Source organism: Leopardus geoffroyi, chromosome C3 (assembly GCF_018350155.1).
Source record: "Leopardus geoffroyi isolate Oge1 chromosome C3, O.geoffroyi_Oge1_pat1.0, whole genome shotgun sequence".
Classification (NCBI taxonomy): Eukaryota; Metazoa; Chordata; class Mammalia; order Carnivora; family Felidae; genus Leopardus; species Leopardus geoffroyi.
In genome coordinates, this window is record NC_059338.1 from 99,216,356 (window position 1) to 99,238,054 (window position 21,699).

The window sequence follows — 21,699 nt, forward strand, 5'->3', positions numbered from 1 at the left end:
AGTCAACATATCATAATGATATGTGTTATGTTGATATACCAATATGATATTATGATGGTATATTGATTCCAGGTAAAAATGAGGTTGGGCGTTTAAATTTAAATTAGAGAGCAAGCTAAAACAAGATCATTGAGATTGAGAAGGTGGGACACAAGAAAATAGTATGTGAAACTAATCTGTTTTCCAGAGTTGCAAGCTCTTAGGTAAAGCAGATATAGATAATATTAATGGGTTTGTACTCTGAAGCTAGAGCTCATAGTATAATTTTAAATCTGTAATTTTCAGACTTTGAACAGCACAGTGGTTCTCTATCAAGTATAATTTTGTCCCCCAGAGGACATTTGACAATATCTGGAGACATTTTTGGTTTGTCAAGCCCAGAGTGAGGGCAGGTGTGGGGGTGGTGCTACTGGCATCTGGTGAGTAGAGGCCAGAAGTGCAGGGCACAGTGTAAAGGACACAGCCCCGCACAACAAAGAATCATCCGGCCCAATATGTTAATAGTGCTGACACTCAGAAACCCTGGAATAAAGCCATGAACTTTCAAAGACTGTGTTGTGTTGTTGGATATTTTCCATTCTTATCCCGTGTCCATACTGGTCGTTTAGAGAAGAGCTCTCTGCTTAGAGGCACAGCAGGTGCCTTGGCGTTCATCTTCCCTTTTTAAAGCAGCAGATTTTTCCAGAGCTTCCATTTAAAGGATGTGCCATATTCACTCAGTTTCTGACAGGGATTAAATGTGCTTTTGGAAACTTAGCAAAAAACGTACAAGCTCTCAGTAAAGAGAATTCATAGAAAACAAAAGCAGAAGAGCAGGTTTCTAGTTTTTTCTCCCCCAAATGGTCTTAGTGGATCCAAAAATGGGAAGTGCGAATAAAATTGCTTTTTTGTATTTTATGTTGAAGCATTTGGAAGGATTGGTATAATGCCTTCAGGACATGAAATCCTCAGTTACATGATCACTTATTTAGAAATGTGATGAAGTGTGAAGAAATTGTACCAGCAGGAGGAATCATTTAAAATTCTGAAAACCTGAAAAATAGTTTCATAGAACATGTATATGGTTACAAATCAGCTGGCATATGTAGTAGAGCCTTTGCATTTAACTGTCACAAAGCCACTAACTTCTCTTAACTTATTAATAGTTAAGAGAGCAAGAAGGTAATTTATTTACATTAATTAGCTAATTTGGAGGGAAAATTGAGGTTTTCGCTTTTAATCTATAATGACACCTAAATTGCCTATATCAAAACCAGCTAAAAAATAAAACATCAGTTTCAGAAACCAATAAAGCAAATGTGTCTTACCAATTTAAAGAGTTTAAAACTTTCGGTCACAGCCAATGTTCTTAGAAACAAGTATCCAAATTGACTATTTTATCGAACTAATTTATCCTATTAGGTAGACCTGTGCTATCCAGTATTGTAGTATTAGATATGCGGCCAAAAAAAGAGAAAAATCCCAATAATTTTATGTTGGTTACATGGTGGTATGTTAATATTTTGGATATGTTGGGTTGAATAAAATATATTGTTAAGTTAATCTGTTTCTTTTTACTCTTTTAATGTTGCAGCTAGAAAATTGGAAAGTACATTTGTAGCTCATTATTTTTATTAGACAGTACTGGCCTAGACCCTTCAGGTTTTTTTTTAAGTTTATTTATCTATTTTGAGAAAAAGAGAGCATGTGCAAGTGGGAGAGGGGCAGAGAGAGAGAGAGAGAGAGAGACAGAGAGAAAGAATCCCAAACAGGCCCTGCAGTATCAGCACAGAGCCTGACACAGAGCTTGAACCCACAGACTGTGAGAAGATCATGACCTGAGCCGAGATCAAAGTCAGATACTCACCAAGTGAGACATTCAAGTGCCCCTCAAGTGTTTTTTTTTTTTCTTTTTACTCTTCAAGGTTTAATTAAGTAATCAGTTTCATGATCAAATAAGCATTTGAGAAATTGTGATTATATGAGAAGAAACGTATATATAGTTTGCTAATCATTCTACTATGTAGTATCATTTACATAGTGTTAACCTTTCATTTCCTAATTTCTACTCTGCAGGAACCTTCTGCTTCTCCCAAAGAGGTTCTTCCAAACTTCTTTTGAACACCTTGGGCTCTCTCTCCTGTTTTTACTCTCACAATTTGCCCTTTGTCAATCTTCAAGATCGAACTCAAAACATCCCTTTTCCATAATGGTCTTTCCCAACTATGAGTGGTCTCTCTCATTTCTGAAATCTTCAGCACTTACTCTGTACTGGCCTTTCCTGAAGTATGTTTCTTCTAACACTGGGACTGCCAGAGAATGGTTTTCTAAGGGAAAAAAAGTACCATGGTCAAATGAGTTAGGGAAATACTAGATTAAACACAGTCAAATTCATCTCTTTACTACCCTGGATTGAGAACTTTTAAAGGGCCACTTGATATACAACATTTCCCAGTCCTTGTTGACAATGGATGGAGTGCATTTTTTTTCTCCATGCATTTCACAGGACTGACGTACTAGCAACACACTCGGAGAAATAATGCCTATACCATGAATCAGCACGTACTCTTTTGCGGTTTTGTTTCTCTTGATTTGAGCCATTATAGAATTTTAGTGAATGAGAAATCATTTTGGTCAATGCTATGCAAAATTACAAATTACCTGTTGATTTAGCTTCATATATTAAGGGGTCATACTACATGTGTATTAGTCCTGTTAGTGGTAATAGCAATACTAAGTGGACATTACAATAAACCAAACCCCATAGTTCTTACTTTCAAATTTAAACTCTAATTAGTGGTAGAAGTATAGGATAATCTGCAACATGTTCAATAGGGAAAACCGTCAGCAACACTAAACAAAGCCAATAAGTACCTCAAGTATTTCTTTAAAGGCATAAGGGGTAAATTACTGCAAAAATATAAGCTAGAGGTCAAGTAAAAGACTAGAAAATAAGAGTGAAAAAGAGAACTTTAAAAATATACTAGGGAGAAGGAAAGACAATGATGAATAATAAAGTACTACCAGAAATATTTTAATTAAATGACACTGGAAAAAAAAAAAAAGAAAGAAAGAACTTCTATCAAATATTGGTTTGGTCATATATTAACTCTAACTTATTTTGTCAAAAATATGCACTCAGTGACCAAATTCAAAAGTGTAATTGATTTATTACTGTTGTATGTACGTGCATTGACTAATCATAAGAACATTTAAGCCAGCTATGAGTTAAATGTGATAGATGATGCCTAGGAAATGTCATGTTAGGTTTAATCCAGAGACAATCCTATCCATTTCATCCTTTATTGTCCCTATCAAAGTCAGTCCTATCTCTGCCCTATTCCCTTGTTTTTATTCATATATTTTTATAAACTTGATTCCCAAATAAGATATGAGTGAAGGGGACAGAGAAGAGACTCTGTATTTCTAGTACCTGGCGCAATTCACTTGATATTTGCAGAATCCTCGACAGTGGTATTAAGCATTGTGTTAAAGAAGAGGGTAGCTCTTTTCTTGATTTCCATCTCAAAAATCAAGAGCATATCTGAAGATCCAAGTTTCCCTTAATAACCCAGGATAAATATCACCTGTGACTTTTTCTGTATTGTAAAGTATTTGAATTGACCTCAGATCAACAAGTACATGTTTATAATCTATTTACTGTGTTTGGGCCAGATGCTTTGGGAATGTAAAAAGAAAAGAAAATGACTGCTTCCTTTGCATTGCGGGTTGAGAAGAAAAGACAAAGAGATATTAAGAAACCAATGGAGAGTGAGTGCTAAGTTCTGTGGAACAAATACTTCCATTCAGAAAAGGGGAACTGAAAGTAGGCTGGAATAACCAAGGAATTGGCAAAATAAAGCCAACCTTGAATGCTATTAAAACCAGAAGCATGGTTTACATTATGCTCTGGTAGACCTCAGAAGGCCCAGGAAGATTTTTGAGGAGAGAGCCCAAAAAAGATGAGTCCTATGGCAAGATGAGACTCCTACAGCCAGTATGAAAAGAGATTAGAGCAGGGAGAGGCAGGGAGAGGAAGACCACGTCAGAGATTGTTGGCTTTAGCCTAAGTTGAAAGGATGCATGTCTCTAGGGCAGTGACCACGGGACTAGGCCAGGAGCAGCTTTTGAGAGAAGAACTGATAGGACTTGGTGACAGAGTGGAAACAGACAATAAAAATATGTGGCTGAGATGGCAATAAATGACCCCAAGTTTTTGAGCACAGATCAAAAATAATAATAGCCAGTGTTCTTGAGTATTTGCTCTGTGCCAGGGTTTTATGTGCTTACCATGGGTTTTCCTAAATTTCATGAGGCATTTATTTTTTTTTTTCAACGTTTATTCATTTTTGGGACAGAGAGAGACAGAGCATGAACGGGGGAGGGGCAGAGAGAGAGGGAGACACAGAATCGGAAACAGGCTCCAGGCTCTGAGCCATCAGCCCAGAGCCCGACGCGGGGCTCAAACTCACGGACCGCGAGATCGTGACCTGGCTGAAGTCGGACGCCTAACCGACTGCGCCACCCAGGCGCCCCTCATGAGGCATTTATTGATGTAAGTACTAATATTTCTTCTTTTTTATAGGTGAGGAAACAAATTCATAGAGAAAATATAACTTGAGCAGAAATTTTAACCCAGGCAGCCTAGATTCAAATCCCATTCTCTTCACGTCTGTGCTAATCTCTGTCTCATGTCCTAAAGAAATGAGGGAGACATAGATAAGTTTGGGATGAGGAGCTAATTTGAAGAGAGTAAGAACTGACTTACATTTGAAATAAAGTTTGGGTGTGGAATAACAGTATTTGCAAGTAGACGTGTCCAGGTGAGATTTGGAGATGAAAGCTCTCAGCTTGTACAAGGTGGAAGTCTTAAATTTGAGAGCACACATTACAGAGATTTTGAAAGTTCGCTGGAGAAAAGAATACATCAGAGACATCAAAGACTGCATTTTTGCATAGATATTATTTCTCGCAGGTAATGAATTTGATAAGGTTGTATATTGGTCTTTAATTCTATATGACCCTAGACCAGCTCTACAAACTTCTTTGATCCCATACCTCTAAGACACAATTTTTGAGCATACACCCTTATGTATGTAACTTATTCTCTATTGTTTTCACGTGATAATGTAGCTAATGATGAGTTCATACTGGGAGATAAGGCAGGCACTATCAGCAGGAACTTCAACCTGCAGTTCTTTTGCAGAATACTTTTTAAAGCCATTTCTCCATTTCATTGAGTTAAAACTCTTCTGTATTATCCAGGCACATGTAAACTACATCCGGTTACTATTACAAATTATAGATCGCTCCTCCTCACTGCATTTACATAGGTGGCGCCAAACATCTGATTTAGGAACTAAATTTTGGCACTGGTTTCATTCCACCTATTAAATATCATAATGTTTTATTTACCACTTGCCACTCTAGCTTTGCCACACCCCCCATCATTTCTTTAGCTGTCCTCCACCTGACCAGGGAACTTCTCTGTACCTTGGAGACCAATGACTTTGTCTTAACTTCTCAAGGGTCAGAAGGTGCTTCTTCAATAGTCCTGTTCCAGCACCTGCTGAGTAGATGGGTGTGAGATCACTGTATCTGTACACTGTATAGTGTACATGCTTCTGTCCAAAATATTCTCCATCTTTTCCTTCCCAGATTAGAGGCCTTGGAGATTTAGTTTCCTTATGCAACATCCTCACTTTTTTTTTTTTACCATCTTAGTTTCCCTTTCTCCTTTAAATCATTTCAGCTTAAACTTTCTCCTGTTTTATCTCATGGTTCTTGGAATAGGATGTTGAGAATTTCATAATTATTTTCAAAGTAAGCCACTACAGAGTTGTATGTGGAAAGATCTATGTTCTCTGTACGTTTCCAGAATTTCCTTTGAGAATACCCATAAATTCATGTTTTTTTAGTTCCATTCACTGTGAAACGAGTACCCGCCTTTTATTTGTCAAAAGTTAAAGTAGTGACACAGTCAGAACTTCTCGATCATTTGCTCAGTGTGAAATAATTTGGAGATGAGAGTCAAATGGTAATGTCAGAAACATTTACTAATCCTTGTCAAATGAGCAGAAAATAACATCAGTTAATGTGTCTTATTTTATTTTTACTCAGGTTATTGCTTTTATCTTATTTCTAACTTCTGTTTTTTCTTGTTGATCATGTTATTGTTTTCTTAAGCCTTGATCATGTTATTGTTTTCTTAAAACTTGAATTAAAGGTTTTCCTATGCTTGGGCACTAATGATCTCACCAATAGGCTGGCCACACTACACTTGGAAATATATTCTCATTTGAGACATAGAAAATAAACCTTAGCATTGAAAAATCAGACAATAGTTGGGAATCCTGATTGGATTATTTGAGATCCCGACATAGTTAAGTACACGTCCACAAAGTTTCTAATGTACTCATCTTTCCAATACTTATAAATAATCAAATGACATTAAAATCATATGTAATTTCTACCATAGTTCTGATGGAAGCAATTTATTATAATTGTGAATAACTGTGGACCAGCTTTATTCCTAGCCTCACAAGAAAAAGGGCTTTGACTTTTTGATTTACAAACAAACAAAAAAATATGGTTCTGGTTTTATTTTAAACTTTAAATCAATGTGGAAAGATATCTATCTATTTCTTATTAAAATAAATGAAGCCAAATGGATATTGCCACACGATGGCTCAGAATTAGGTATATTTTAGACTCATTTCATCAGAGCTATTTGGCTAATTGACTAACTGGCTGCTTGCTTCATAAACATTACAGCTGATATAAGAGCAAAACCAATTTTTTTTTGTTCTTTTCCATGCAGCATTTGTATTTTCACAAGACCAGTATACTTAGGAGTTTAGCAGTGTAATTTTTTAAAACTGACTTACACAACCATTTTACAAAAACACCTACCTCAGTCTCTAAAACTAATTAAAAATAGTAAATATGTATTTTTCCCTTCTCATACTGTTACTAGATTGCACCTATTTACAAGGAACTGCAAAAGGGCTATAAGGTTTGGAAGAGAAAGGGAAGTCTAAGTGAAAGCAGAAAGGAACAACAAATAGCACTTATTGTTTAAAGTTTAAGTTTAAATATGGCGAGCAGAGGTGAAGAGCCCCTATGAATCTAGCAGTGGAGCTTTGGTTGGTAAAATTTATTGTTCTCTGTGTACAAAAGAAGAAATTCAAATTGAGCCACTCTGAAATACATTCTAACATTCTGCGTTCCTCATTGAAAAAAGGACGGCATAAATAAACACCTAGGCAGGGAAATGCAACAAACGGTTATCAGCTTTGAAAAGTCCCTACCCTGTTACAATGGAGAACTTCAATTTGACAATCCTGAATACAAGTCTTACAGGTGCCGAAGCAAATAAGAGGTAGCAGATTGTCACGTTGTTTGCTGTTGCCTACACATTAGCCAAACTGGAAATTCCCTTGGGTAATTTTCTCTCATTGCCCAACTACAAGTCCATCGTGGAGCAGACTTGGGGCAAGACTACCCTGCTGAAAGTAAACATAAGTCTCACCCACATCATTGGAAAAGCCGTCAGACATGATCTCATGATCACTGTTCAGCAAACCCAGTACTTTTCCATCCTTACTATTGGGTCCAAAAACAAGTGCTAGTGCCTATAAAATGAAGTGTAAGTTCTGTGTGGGTAAGACTCCTTTGCCAAATTTTAAATTATTGAGCTTAAAAGAGGCCAAGCAGACGAATACAGAGATTTGAGGAATAATTCTTAACACAGACTCAGTAGTTGGAGTGGATGTGAAAACAAGCATATTAGTTTAGTGGGTGACACTATTAGCTCTAATCTCTAAATGAAGAGAGAAGTTTCCAACCTGCTCAAGCAGGAAATGCCTTTCCTGGTTTCAATACATTGTCTTCACCACTTAGAGAGCTAGCAGCTGTGAACACGTTGAAAACACTGGCTTTGTTGACATTTTTGCCACACTTCTCTTTATAATTTTTATCAAACAACCACTGTTTGTTGAATTAAAAACTTTAGCAGAATTTGTGGAAGACGGTCTAACAACACTAAAGAATACCGACGGGATGCACTAGTTATAGCATAGAAAACAGGGCAGGCAAAGCCTTTTTCTTGTGTTACTGCCTCAGTTTAAAAGCCTGGTCACTGAGAAGATCAGAAGTCCAGTCCTACAAATGAGAAACCAGAGCTTCCTGAAGATGTTGACTAGTCTAAACTTTGTCCTATACTTTCTTCTCCTCATTGAGGTATTAAACCTACTCTCCAGATAGTGTTGCCTCTCTGAGGGACAGTGTGATCTGCTCTCTGTCACTTGTTTCTTGACAAGTGCTACCTCACTCTCAAGAGGATCTATAAAGGGACCTTGTGCGGTGCACTCGGTGATGTACTAATGAATACAGAAAGAAACCCAAAAGTAGCATCTTTCAGTAGGATCAGATTAAATGAGGGATCATATTGTGATTAAAATTTTTAGGGAAAGAGACCTCATTTATACTCATTTATACTTATAAGTATAAATGCTTTTATACTGATGCTATTTAAATCACATTTTGGGGGGCTCCATAAAGAAGATGCATCTTAGTGTTTAAAATTATTGGATATAAATTACGACCCACAAATGAGCAAGCCTTAAATATGCAAAGAACTCGAAGTGTCTATTAATCCCTTTGAAAGGCTACTACAATTAAATCATGTGGATGCTTCCCGGTTGGCTAGAGAATGGGATTGCTCAAAGGTTTCAGGTTGAAAAGCCTCCCGCAGCTCTCTAGGCCAGAAATTTGGCAGCAGTGCTGAAAAACTACAAAGACAAATTTCCAAATATTTATCATACGATTTGTATTCTGCAGTCATTTCCAGTTTCAATGGCAACAGTGGAAAGGAAAGGATGAAGTCAGGTTACAGGAATAAAATACTTCAGCAGGGCTTGAATATCTAATGCACATTTCTGCAGAAGGCCCAGTGTCAGGACTATGTAACACAGACCTGCTGTCAACCTTTTCTTTCTTTTCAAGCTCACCAGAACAAACAAATTACCTTTAGGCAAAAGACCCTCAGAAAACCTCAGGTGTGAAGAAGAACCATATTCTTCTAATACAAAAAAGGAAGCAGAATTTTCTACTCAAATTCTCTCTGTAAATCGCCATTATCTCTAATTCTATTTGTAAATTATGGAGACGGGACTGGTTTGCAGTAAAGTGTATTAATAGAAGTATTCTGGCAAAATAGAATGAAAAAGTGAGTACGCTTCTTATCATTAAGGGGTTGTTGTGTGTCCATTTAGGTGTGTTTTGTTTTTGTTTTTAGAGAAAGTGTGCAAGCAGGAGAGAGGGGCAGAGAGAGAGAGAGAGAAAGAGAGAATCTTAGGTAGGCTTCACACTAGGCCTCAGTGTGGAGACTGATGTGGAGCTTAATTCCACGACCCTGGGATCATGACCTGAAGCAAAATCAAGAGTTGGATGTTCAACCGATGAGCCACCCAGGTGCCCCAAGTTTTTAATATGTATAGAAATAGCAGTGCTCTATGGAAAAGGGATTCATGGGACTCAACCAAGGGGAAGAAAGATTTGCTGTATTTTCACTTGACCACATTTCTTAATTTCGGAGAAAAAAATACACATCTGTCCAGCATTAATAAATAGTATCATTTTGTCATGTTTATGCTTGCATTTTTATTTTTGCTTTATCTTCAAATGTTGTTTAAAGGTGGAAATTGAAGTTATTAATATTAAGGTCATGTCATTATCCCATAAATGTAAAATGATCATATTTTATGTTATTATTTAAAAATTGCCCAAAAGGATGCAGCATGGTTGGATGGGGTTCATTGTTCTGCCTTTATTTTCCATGGCCAGGCAACAGTCCCAGCATTGTTGAGGGCACAGAGTAAAATTTAAAAATTATATCTATTTCGACTGCCAAGCCAAACTACTTAAATGTGCACTAATATTTACCAGGGTTCTTGGCACATACCAAGGAAAGGCTCAGTTAATATTTGTTGAATAAATAAAATCAGTTATTTATAAAAAGTCTGGAATTCACAGGATAGGATTTATAACAATGAAAGTGTAACTCTGTAAGGCAGTTCTTAGGTGAATATTATAGAATTATAATATTATAGAATATTATAGAATTTTTATTTGCTTCAGCTCCACTGTGATTTTAAAAAATACCATTTCAGATATCTGTTATTGCATAATTAAAAGCCAAAAATGAAAAACAGAAGATTCTTAAGTCTATATTTATTCTCCATCTGCAGCACTTCATGGTCCTTTCCCATAGACGTGTTTCTGAATTTAGAACTCTGGGGAGAGAACTACTGGCCTTAAGGTAGACAGAAAAAAAATTGTAATTTATATGCAGAAATTATAGATGTTTACTATGAGAAATGCAAGCACATTGGTTTTAACAAACTCACGCTTCTATACTTAGCATCTCAAGCATTAGGAAACCGTCTGCTCTCAAGTGTATATAAGAAGGGCTTATAATGTGGGATGTTCTAGTATTCTCTTGTCCCAGTAACTATTTATTATAAATTTTCCAAGTTTCAACATAGATCTACTTAAGGCATTTATACAGTTGAAAAAGTTGCATTTTCCTGAGTTTATTATTTTAAAAAAATACAGCAATGCAACCATGTATTTAAAAATATAAATGCCATTGTCTTTTTAAAAAATAAATCCTCATCTAAAATTGTTTTCTATTTTAATACTAAAAGTCAAATAAGTGGTAGGGAGGAAAGGAGGGAAAACTATAACAAGGAGTCAGGGGAATACTTTTTCAAAGAGCATGCTATGAATTCTCACTTGAGAGAAGTGAGTCTATTAGAATAATGAAGCTAAGATTAATATTTTATAATAAATAGGATGAAACATATGTATTATCTCTGGCAGAAGCTTTTCAAGTTATACTAATTTGGAAGTCATTATTTCACTTGATCACTAAAAAATTCTTTTGAATTGCCCTTCAACTCATGTTACTAGCCCAAAAGCTAACACAGCTCCCATGTTCATCTTGTCTTTAATATGGATTTATCTTTCCATAATACTATCCACCCGTATGGTTACAGCAGAAAGCATTTTCAAAGCCAGAAATCATTCTCTTCTATTTCACACTCAAGACTGGAGTAAATTCATGACTCTAACAAGTCATATTTTTCAATGAATCTCTCTGAAGGGCAATAGTAACCAGATGGTGGTGGTGGGAGATGGAGGTTAGAGATTGGAAAGTGTCGTAGGTGGAAGAAACAACATTTGTGAAAGTCAAAGGTAGAATACAAGGATTAGATCATGAGAGACCTTGCAAGCCATATGTTAGTGTATGAATGTTATCTTCAAGGCAATGGTGAGCATTGAAAGGCCTCCACTGGGCCAGGAGATGCAGGGTGGGGTAGAGAGTGATCAGATCTGCACTTTTAAGAGATCACTGTGGCTACTGTTTAAAAATGTACTGAAGGAGACAAGTCTGTAGGCCAGGTTAGAAATCCAGACAGGAGAAAATGTAAAGAAATGAACATGTTTTAAAGATAATTAACAGGTAGAAAAGCTATGACTTCAGTTCCAATTAGTTGTAAAGGAGAAGGAGAGAGAAGAGCTCAGAGTACCACCCAGCTTCCTGGGTCTGCAGGATAATAGCATTTATTAATATAGAGAACACAGAAGGAAGATTAGCTTTTAGAGGAAATATGATAGATTCAGTTTGGAATATAGTGAGTTTGTGGACTCTATAGCATACAAAACTCAAGATACCCAGATGGCTAATGGGATAGTCATGCAATAGAGATGTGAATTTGTAGAATTTATGGAATATCTTCCTATAAGTAATAATTGAAGCAATTAAAAGGAAAGATATTACTTAGGGAGGGAAGGTAGGATGAAAATATGAGAGGGTCAGAGCTAGTAACTGAGGAACATCAACATTTAAGGAATGGCCAGAAAGGATACAGAAAAGTGGGGAAAAAACAAGAGGGCTGAGTTACAGAAGGAAAGCAGTTTTCAAAAGTGTGGGAGTGTTTATCCTAAAGCCTGTTGAGAGGTCAAGATTAAGATAAAAACTAGCCATTAGATTAAACCAAGTGGAGGTAATTTTTTACTTTGGGCATGAGCTCTTGACAGAGTGGTGGTACCTCCATGAGTAGAGTGAAAGGGCAAGGAGAATGTGAGACATGAGAACATAGACTCTTTCAGGGGTTTGATGATGAATGGGGAGAAGCTACTAGGTAGTACTAGAGAGTTATAAGAGTTTAAGAGAGTCATTTATTTAGTTGGGAAAGAACTCACCATGTTTAAATGATGATGTGAACTCTCTGATAGAAAAAGTAAGTTAAAGTTATCAAAAATAATAATAGCTAATAATCACAGTGAACAGCCATTGAGTGCTTGATGTACCCTAGACACTCTTCCAAGTTCTACACATGTATTAACTCTTCTGATGTTCATAGTAACCCTATGAGGTAGGTACCATGGTTGCTCCATTTTATAGATAAAGAAATAGAAACCTGCAGTCTTAGAAGGACTAACTGATGGGATAACTTTAAGATGTGGAAAAAGTGGGACTCAAAGCCCAAATAAAAGAATTACCCTTGTACAGAAGAGGGATAACTTCCATTCTGAAGGACCAGAAATAGAGAGGTTGGGGTGGAAGCAAGTGAATTTGTAGGTTTGGAGGCAAGAGATTGAGACAGCTCTCTTAATAGCTTTTATTTTGTTAGTCAGGAGATAAGGCATCTGAATAGCATGAAGGTGGAGTTGGTAGGCCAGTAGATTTAAAGTATGGGGGTTTCAGATAGACCCTGTGGAAAATAGGAGAGCATGCTGATGAAGGGCCTTAAAATGATTGCCAGGCAGCACTGAAGTCCCCCTGCAGCTGGAGAGCAAGTCTGGCTGTGTCATCCATCTGCAGGCATGTGGGGCTTACCGCCTACCCTGTGCTCAGCTTCAGGTCAGAGGAGAGGTAGTGCTGTTAAGAGTATCAAAGGGGTGCCTGGGTGGCTCAGTCGGTTAAACATCTGACTTTGGCTCAGGTCATGATCTCATGGTTCTGTTGAGTTCAAGCCATGCGTCTGGCTCTGTGCTGACAGCCTGGAGCCTGGAGCCTGCTTCCGATTCTGTGTTTCCCTCTCTCTCTGCCCCACCCCCACTCACACTCTGTCTCTGTCTCTCAAAAATAAACATTGAAAAAAAATTTTTTTTAAAGAGTATTCAAGAAAGATCCAGAAGTCTTGGCCTTGAGTCCACCATGAAGTCAGAAGATCTTGGAGGCAAACCAAGCAGGTAGGGGGTATGGAAGAGGTGAGGGATGTAGATCCATTTGATAGGCACTTGCTTGCACCCTCTTCAGATGTAGAGTTTAATTAGGAATGGATTGTATCCAAAGATTAAAAAAAAAAAAAAAGGAATGGATTGTGTCCAAAATTCTGAGATCTATTTTTGATCTTTGAAACAGTAAATGGAAACTCTGTACTTCCTGCTTAATTTTTCTGTAAACCTAAAACTGCTAAAAGATGGAGTCTAATAATTTAAGAAATAGATCTGGAAATATAAAGGGTAGGGAATATCTGAATATGACTTACAAATATGACTTCCTTTGCTTGTCTACAGTGGCTCAGCAGATAAAGAGAAGAAAAGCATTTGGAACTATTTGTATGTCAGACCACAAAGTACATACTCATTATCATGCCCACGTATTCAGTTATGTGTAGCCTTAAACTTTAGGAATTTTCTGTAAGTGATGGAAGTTTGAATAAGGCCACTGTTAAGGTTTGTTATGAAGACTTGGTAGCAAACCAAAAGGAAAGACTTTACCTGTCAGGAAACAATTCACTAATGAACCAATAGGTGGCAGTATAACACGGTGTTCTTGAAATTTTAAATAATATTGCTAATTAAAATATTGATTGAAGCACCAGATATGTGCTTGATGCTGTATTAGGTAATCAAAACTCTGAAACAAACCCTTTTCTTCCAGAAGATTACAATCAAACAGTAAAGATTCAAGGGGAAACCTAAAGCTTCTCTCTGTATCAGTCCATCATAGGCCGGTATGTATAGTAGCAGGTCTCTCCAAGTAAAAAGAAGAGTGGGGGCGGGGGGGGGGTGGCGGAGAGGTGGGAATGAGGGAGTGAAGGGCTAGGAAGGGGAAGGAAGGGGAAAAGAGAAAACAGAAGAGGACAGGAGAGAGAGAAAGGAACTCTACATGGGCCAAAGTTATAATAGGACCTATCCGTCCTTTGAAATTCGTTTTAAAACACCCCTGGAAGCCTCAGACCCCAGACTAATGGGGATACTGGCAAGCCCTCAGGATATTGATCTATCAAGATGCTAACACAGTGAGTAGTGTAGCAGCTTATGGCCATGCCCATATCTTCTCTATTGGGCTGTGAGATACTTGAGGACAGGAAGCTGTTCATCTTTGAATACTCTGGAAACAGTATCTGAGCCAGTGTGTGGCTCAGAACAGGAATGGAATAAACACGGATGGATGGATGGATGGATGGATGGATGGATGGATGGATGGATTGTTGGATGATAGGTATCAGGTCATTTATCATGCCTTCCACCTTTTTAATCTTATTTTGGGAAGAAAAGTCCTGTCAACATCTTTTCCCATGAAAAATTAAGTTTCTTTCTATCTCATAAGTCACCTGAGGAGAAACTTTAGTGTATGTGCTCCTGAAGCAAGCACTTGGGGAAAACCTTAGTGCTTCCCTTTAATAAAAGTTAAAATAAAAATCTTCAGGATAAGGAGAATATGAAAAAAGCAAGCAGGAGATAGAAATGGTGGTTGATCCTGAGGGAGAGAGGGTATCTATTAAGCTCTACCATGTGTTCAACATAAATGATAGGCTTTGCAGTTATTCTTATCTAATCCTTACAATAGCACTATGAAGTAATTACTGTTATTAAGTCCATTTTATAGGTGAGAAAATGAGGATCAGAGAAGTTAATTTCCCCAAAGACATTAACTTGTACAAAATGTTCTTTCTTCTTTCTGTCCTTCCCTCCCTCCATCCCCTCCTCCCTTCCTCCCTCCCTCCTTTCCTTCCTTCTTTCCTTCCTTCCTTCCTTCCTTCCTTCCTTCCTTCCTTCCTTCCTTCCTTCTTTTAATTAATATGCACTTATCATATGCTGAATCCTAGAGGGGTTAAGGTAATCTAAGGCTACCCAGTCAGAAAGAGGCAAAGAAGGGCCTGTGGGACAGGAGAATCCATGTCCTTTATTAAACTACTTTCTTTTCAATACAGATGTCTTTGCAGACTTCAGGAAACTCATTTCACTCTCCTGTTATCCCTTGAATCAGCATCATATCATGGCAGGCCACTAGCTGGGCTTCTATTTGAAAGGGACACAGATGTTTCTCTACCACCCTCTGAGTTGAGGCCATTCTCAAGCCTTGAATTTGCTAATTCTCCATCATATTGCTGGCAGCTCTTCATGAAACATTTGGCTGGTCCAGCAACCACTAGGGCCAGGAACCTGGGAAGATATCCTTGAGCTTCTGAGTGTCTGGCTGCAGCCCCAGCTGTTTGTCAACAGTGGTAAGGAGGACCAAGAGCCTAATATCCTGTATTAGTGCCCAATCATAGGAAAACAGAGGGGAATAACTTCTGGGAAAACAATGGGCATGGGAGCTTACCACAGCCATCCAGAAATAGCCAGATGCGATGGTCTCAAGAGGCCCCAAGTGAGAATTTTATTCTCATTTCAACAGTCCTGTTTTTGATTCACAATAGATAAGCCTGAAAGCAAATACACAAAAATGCTAACAGAAGGAATATGGATAACTGATGTTAGGGCAATGAGATGGTGAGTAATATTTTTCTTTTCCCAAATTTTGATGATGTGGTTTTTATATCTTTAAAAAGAAAACATTAAAGCTATTTTTAAAGAAAAAGTACTTCTTTTCCCCTTTGATTAAACAGTATTCTAGAAATAGCTAAAGAGGACACACAGGCAGATGAAACAACATTGGCTAGTTTCCCAAATTCTGGATTTATTTTTCTGCAGGAAAGTGGCTACAACTACATAACAGGGGCTAAATTTACTCATTAGGTCACAGGATTTCAGGTGATGAGGGAAAGGTGTTCACAGCAGGACTGTGTGAGGTTAGGAGGACTCTCAAAAGTATAACTGGCTTGCTTGGTGCTTCAAGATTTCCCCTGGACTCCTGCAGCTACCATCACAGGAGTTGGCCTCTAGGGGTGCTCTGCTCCATTTTGCTATACTGCTCTGGCCCCTTGAGTAGACAATCTCAAAATCCTTCCCCACTCCCCCATCTTTTAGCAGAAATAAAGGCAAATTTTCAAAAAAGAAGAAGGAGAAGGAGAAGAACATTTACTAGAAAGCTAAATGGAAAGATCATGGAAATAAACAATATAATGGAAAACAGGTTCTTTTATCTTAATGTAACTCAAATCTAGCCACAGATCTGCTTTCTAGGAACTTAGATCATACATTTCTTTTCTAAACCTAGACTGGTGTGGATGCTGCATGAATCCTCCAGAGCCTCCAGCCTGGGGTACCTGCTCTGCCCATTCCATGTGTGAAAAGACTCTCAGCCTCATCTTCTCTCCAGGTCACTGCTTCCCCGCCCTGGGCTCAGGCAGCTTTCAACAGCCTGTGCTTCTCATACTTTCTGGTCTCTTGGTCTCCTAAGAGTGGAAGGTGATTTTCTCTCCACCCAGAATTCAGCCTCTGGATTTAGGCCTTCCTATGTCTACCTTACAGATAACTTTCTTTGCCCTTTCTGTAAATCTGTAAGATCCACACATCTTGCTGTCTTGTCCAGTCGTTTGAAGCTTTTCATTAGGTAAATGTCAAGACTCAGTTTCTCCTATTTGGGTGACAACCTTGACACTCACACTTTCCAGAGCATCTTAGTTTTAGTTGTTTGAATCTACTGCCCCGATAAGTATACACATACTTGTCCAACCACGTGTCCCCAATTTGTTCAATACAATCACCATCCCTATGTCTTTGGCTGGTATCTGTCCCTATTCTTAAAAATGGGCAAAAGGCCACAAACAGCAGATGGCATTTGGGGAGGATTACCTCATGTTTGCTCCGCCATCAGACAAGTGGAAGATGGTATCTGTACCATCCTTCAAAGCCCCCAACCCTCAACCTGTCTGCCTCTTCAGCTGGACTTTTCCTTAATTCCCGTTCTTCATCTGTGAGATGCCTCTGACTGAGGGCTCTGCAGAGCAGAAATAAGTGACACACTCTGAACCCATTGGCTGTTCTAGCCGGCCCTACTTCAGGCTACCCACTCCCCTCTCTGACCCAGGTACTCTCTGGCCCCCCTCCTCAGGGAGAGATCTTGTAGAATTCTACTCATTACAGTTTTACAACAGCAAAATCCCTTAACCATAAAGTAACATTAACACACATAATCTAAGAGGAGGATTGATCACTCACACACACTCCTAAGGGGAAATGGACTGCTCTCTCCCTGGTGAGAAAAATATGGGTCTCCACCCCACCACAAAAAAATCCCAGGATGCCCCAGAATGCAGTTTCTTCTCCTCATGACGTGTTGTAAAGCACGTCAGCTGCTCCTTGTTGCTGTGCAGATCACCCAACATCGGGTCACTGAGACAGAAGGCAGCGCTAGCTCACACAGCTGATAGGATTAGGAGATGGTGCTTTGTCAGCCTTGACTGAGTCCGGAGAAGCCCTCAGCATACACACGCAGGTGAGCTGTGAGGGAGAGCAGAGGTGGGGGGGGGGGGGTACTGCAGTAGGTCTCGGTTGTATGGTGGAGATGTTTTCTCTTTGCAGTGCATTTATATATATTGTCTTTTCTCTTAAGTTTGCAGGCTGGGGGGTTCCTATCAATAAAAACCCGTCCTTTTTCACTTCTTTAATTTTAGGAATTGGCCACATGCACCTCATAGGATTTTTGTGAGGTTCAAGTGAGGTTCTAAAAATAGAGCTCTGAAAATATAAAGTTTTGTATAAATGAAAGAGATTATTCATTTGATAACTATAAATTTCACATAAACAAAGAAATAATATATCCTAGATTTGGGGGGCATAATTACCTGCACATTCTTCTTTTCTCCCCAAACTATAACACCCTATCTTTCCAGTTCCTTCCCAGGCCTGGGCATGGATATTATTTATAATCTAGATGGGTTCTAGTCTTCTAAAGCAGCTGATATTTTCTAAAACCTAGCATTACACTCATCTCTAAAGGAGAAACCACAAAATTACAAAACGAGACTACAAAATAAGTAAGTAGAAATGGAAAATGATGCATGAGAATATTTTAAAGCAGATGAAAGATGAATATAATATGCTATAATAGATTATATCTCTTTGGTGGTATAATCCAAACATTATAAGACATTTCTGTTAATGACATGAGAAACACTTGAATGAAATTAAAGGCAGCATAGATATTATCATTTGTAAAACTTGCCTTTTAGAACAGCAGAAAAACAGGCTTGGGTTCCAAAAGTACAGAGCTAAGAGACGTTAGAACACTAAATCATCAGCCTTTCCCTCGGCAGGGTTGCTATGGTGACAGCGGGGCTACTGCACAGCCTCTCACTGCCTGCACTTCTGCAGTAAAAGCTTTCACTGAACACATGTTGGGTTTTTTAGGCACACACCCCATCATCAAATACAAAGACATATTGGAAGCAGCTTTATCTGAGTCATTTGCAAAACAGAAGTTGCCTATTTTCTTTACCCTGTACTGATGGACTCCTTATGGGCTTATAGAACTCACTCATTCATCACCATTCATTTGACTGTTGTATATTGAGTGCCTTCTGTATGACAGGACCTGTACTAGGTACTGCCTGTGATCCCTGGCGAAGACAGACAAATAAATAGGGAATTCTTATACAAGATCTTAACAGCTCTCCTGGGGTGAATTTAAAACAGGTGTCCTGGAAATATGTAAGGACTGACCTTGGAGGGTCAGGGGAGGTTTTCTGGAAGAAGCTGTTTCTAAAATGAAACTTAATGTATCTTTAGGAGTTGAAGGGGGTTAAGGGGAGTCAAATGCAAGAAATGCTTTAGACGGAGGGACCAGCATGTGAACAGTTTCGAGGAAAAATAAAACATGACACCTCCAGAGAACTGAAAGTTCTACAGTTTGAGGGTTATCCATTTGTAGGTGGAGCAGAGGTTGGGAAGGGAGGACAGAGAGGAGGAGTAGGTAAGGAGGGAGGATGGTGGATGAGGAATGGTAACAAATGAGATCAGAGAGGTAAAGAAGGCCAGATCATGAAAGGCCTCTGTGCCACATTCAAGAGTTTGAATATTAGAGGACACCTGAGAAGTGATTAATGAGTTTTAATGAAGAAACATGGCTTGATTTGGCCATTCAGAAAGGCCTTGTGGAAAAATTTAAAAACTGGCAAGAAAGGAATAAGAGGCACGATTGGGAACAAGACAACTTCTGTTAGACCACTACTGCAATCATCTGGGATGTTTGTGGTTTAGACTCTAAATGCAGACAATAGAGTGAAACGGTAGACAGAAGAAATCAGATTCAAGATATTATTACTAGAGTATCATGGAGATGACTTAGTGGTTTCTGCTATGTGGGGGCTTTATGAGGGAGAAGAAAAAGTCAGGAATGACTCTGAGGTTCTGATTTGGACAGCTCAGTGGGGAGTGTTTCTACTATGAGGCCCCCAGGCTCAATTCTCAATTCTCAGTAGTGAATTCAGAAGCACATTTTGGCCTTAACAGTGCATTTCTATATCATACTACATGTCCTTGGGCACATAATTTTGGAAATAATAGACTGTAGGAATCATCACTTTTCTGAAGTCCTTATCCAAGACAATGTGGGTATAGAAAGTATGAATTAATCACCCCCTCTTTCCAAATAAAGAACCCTAAGACTACCAGGCTCACTGCTTAAGAAATCTAAGTAGATTGAAAAGTCATGAAGATGTATGCGATAAAATTTCTTTAGGAATATAGGAAAAAGGCAAATTGATTTCTCTAATGCTCTGATTTCAGGCTCTCTTTGGACTCACACTGCGCATTCCTAGATTTGAGATTTGAGGACTCGGAAAAATGCTGTCTGCAGGGCAGACAGACGAGATGGGGATGGTGGTGGTTCAAATATAATTTTCAAGGATTATAGTCCTCCCATGTACAACACTGTGTGTAAGGATCAGACTGTGTCCTGTCCACATTGCTACTTAGAATATCCTCCAATTCTGAGTAAAGGACATCTGTTATTATATATGTTGACTTGCGTAAGATTAACTGTAGTAATTGTAATAAGTAAGGCCCATGACCCAGCTGATGATGTCTATTTTAAGTCCTCAGTTGGACAGATTTTAAGCTTTTTGAGCAAATTTGTATGTCTCACAAATGCTTTTTCTGTCATGTGAGAGGCCTCAGCAAATACTGAATGGGTGACCTGAACGTGACTCAAGTGCCCTTTGGAAAGTTCTGTTTAGTCAACTGTTTTGGGTACAACTGTTTTATTTTTTTCATCTAATCCTCACAGCTACCTTCGAGGTAGATACTATTGTTATCCCTCAATTAAACGAGGGTAAACTTGAGGTTCAGAGAGGTCAAGAACTGTAAGGTAAAGGCATCGGCTGGAAGAGAGTAGTAGTGCGCTGGGTTTCTGAGTTCAGGTGTAGTGCCCTTCCCATAGCAGTGTGCCCCGGGGCGCATCCCCGGCCACCGCTTCAAGGCAGAGATGGAGAAAAAAGGCTGCCCTCGCCTTTAAACAGCCTAGCTCTCCAAGCCCTTGGGAACCGGCCCCGTCGTTTTTTCCCTGCACTTTCTGATGTAAATCCCCCAAGGAGAATCTCGGCCTTTGAGATCCCTGCACGAGCTGCTGTGTCAGTCCTGCAGCGTTGGCTTGGCTGGGGTCCGGGTGCAGGGGGACCCGCCCCATCTCTGTCGGGCGAGGTAATTGTGGGGAGCCGTATGTTGACTAAAAACCGAGAGGGCAGGGAGGGGCCGCGAGGGAAAAAACTTTCTCCATTTTGGCTCTTCGTGATATCGCAGTTTTTCTCCGTTTTTCTCTCAGACGTGCACCCCCTTCAAACCGGACCCTAAGGTGCCAAAGCGAGGGGGTCGGGCACCTCCAGGCTGGAGATGTTCGGAGCCCCGGCCTGCCCGCTTCGGGTCGGGCTCGGCAGAGCGGGAGGGGCGCGCGGTACTAGGGGCAAGTGCCGGCGGCGAGGTCGGGCGGGCGGACCCGACGAGCCGCCCGGGGTCCGGCAGGTGACGGGGGTGGCGGGGAGGAGGCGGCGGCGCCCCGGGAGCGGCCGCGGGCAGAGGCGGCGGCACCACGTGTCCGGCCGGGGCGGGGCGGCCGGGCGCGCCCTCGGAGCCGAGCGAGCGGCGGCCGCGGCGGCGGCGCGTCGGCCCCGCAGCACCCGCCGCCCGCACCCCGCGCCGGCTCAGCGCAGTGTCCTCGCTCCCGTGCCCGCAGGTGCCTCCTCCTGGACGGCGGCGGCGGCGGCGGCGCGGGGACCCGGCTGGCAGCGGAGCGATGGGACCCCTTCGAGAGACCAAGGTAAGTAAGGCACGTCGTGGGGGCGAGGAGGGCAGTGTCCGCGCGCTCCGCGGGGCCCCGGAGCGGGTCAGGTGAGAGCTGGAGGGGTGGCGTACAGAGTCGCAGGGAACGGGGACGAGGAGGTGGTGGGGACGATGGGAAGGCAGAGGACATTTGTTCAGGTGACGATGAGACCCAGGAGGTGGAGAGATGGTACCGGAGGAAAAGATTTGAGGGGGTGA

The 21,699-nt window shown here is 40.1% G+C and overlaps 1 protein-coding gene across 2 annotated transcripts in view; it reads left to right on the forward strand.

Moving 5' to 3' along the window:
• SYBU (syntabulin) overlaps window positions 1-21,699 on the forward strand; it is a 111,657-nt gene that overhangs the window by 16,843 nt on the left and 73,115 nt on the right. The window contains exons 1-2 of one of the 2 annotated variants that reach the window (XM_045453879.1): window positions 17,521-17,662; window positions 21,395-21,478. In XM_045453879.1, the coding sequence (XP_045309835.1) occupies window positions 21,455-21,478 (24 nt within the window). In that variant the 5' untranslated portion in view covers window positions 17,521-17,662; window positions 21,395-21,454. Of the gene's footprint in view, window positions 1-17,520; window positions 17,663-21,394; window positions 21,479-21,699 lie in introns of those variants that run through there. The other variant, XM_045453878.1, reaches the window with a different exon arrangement.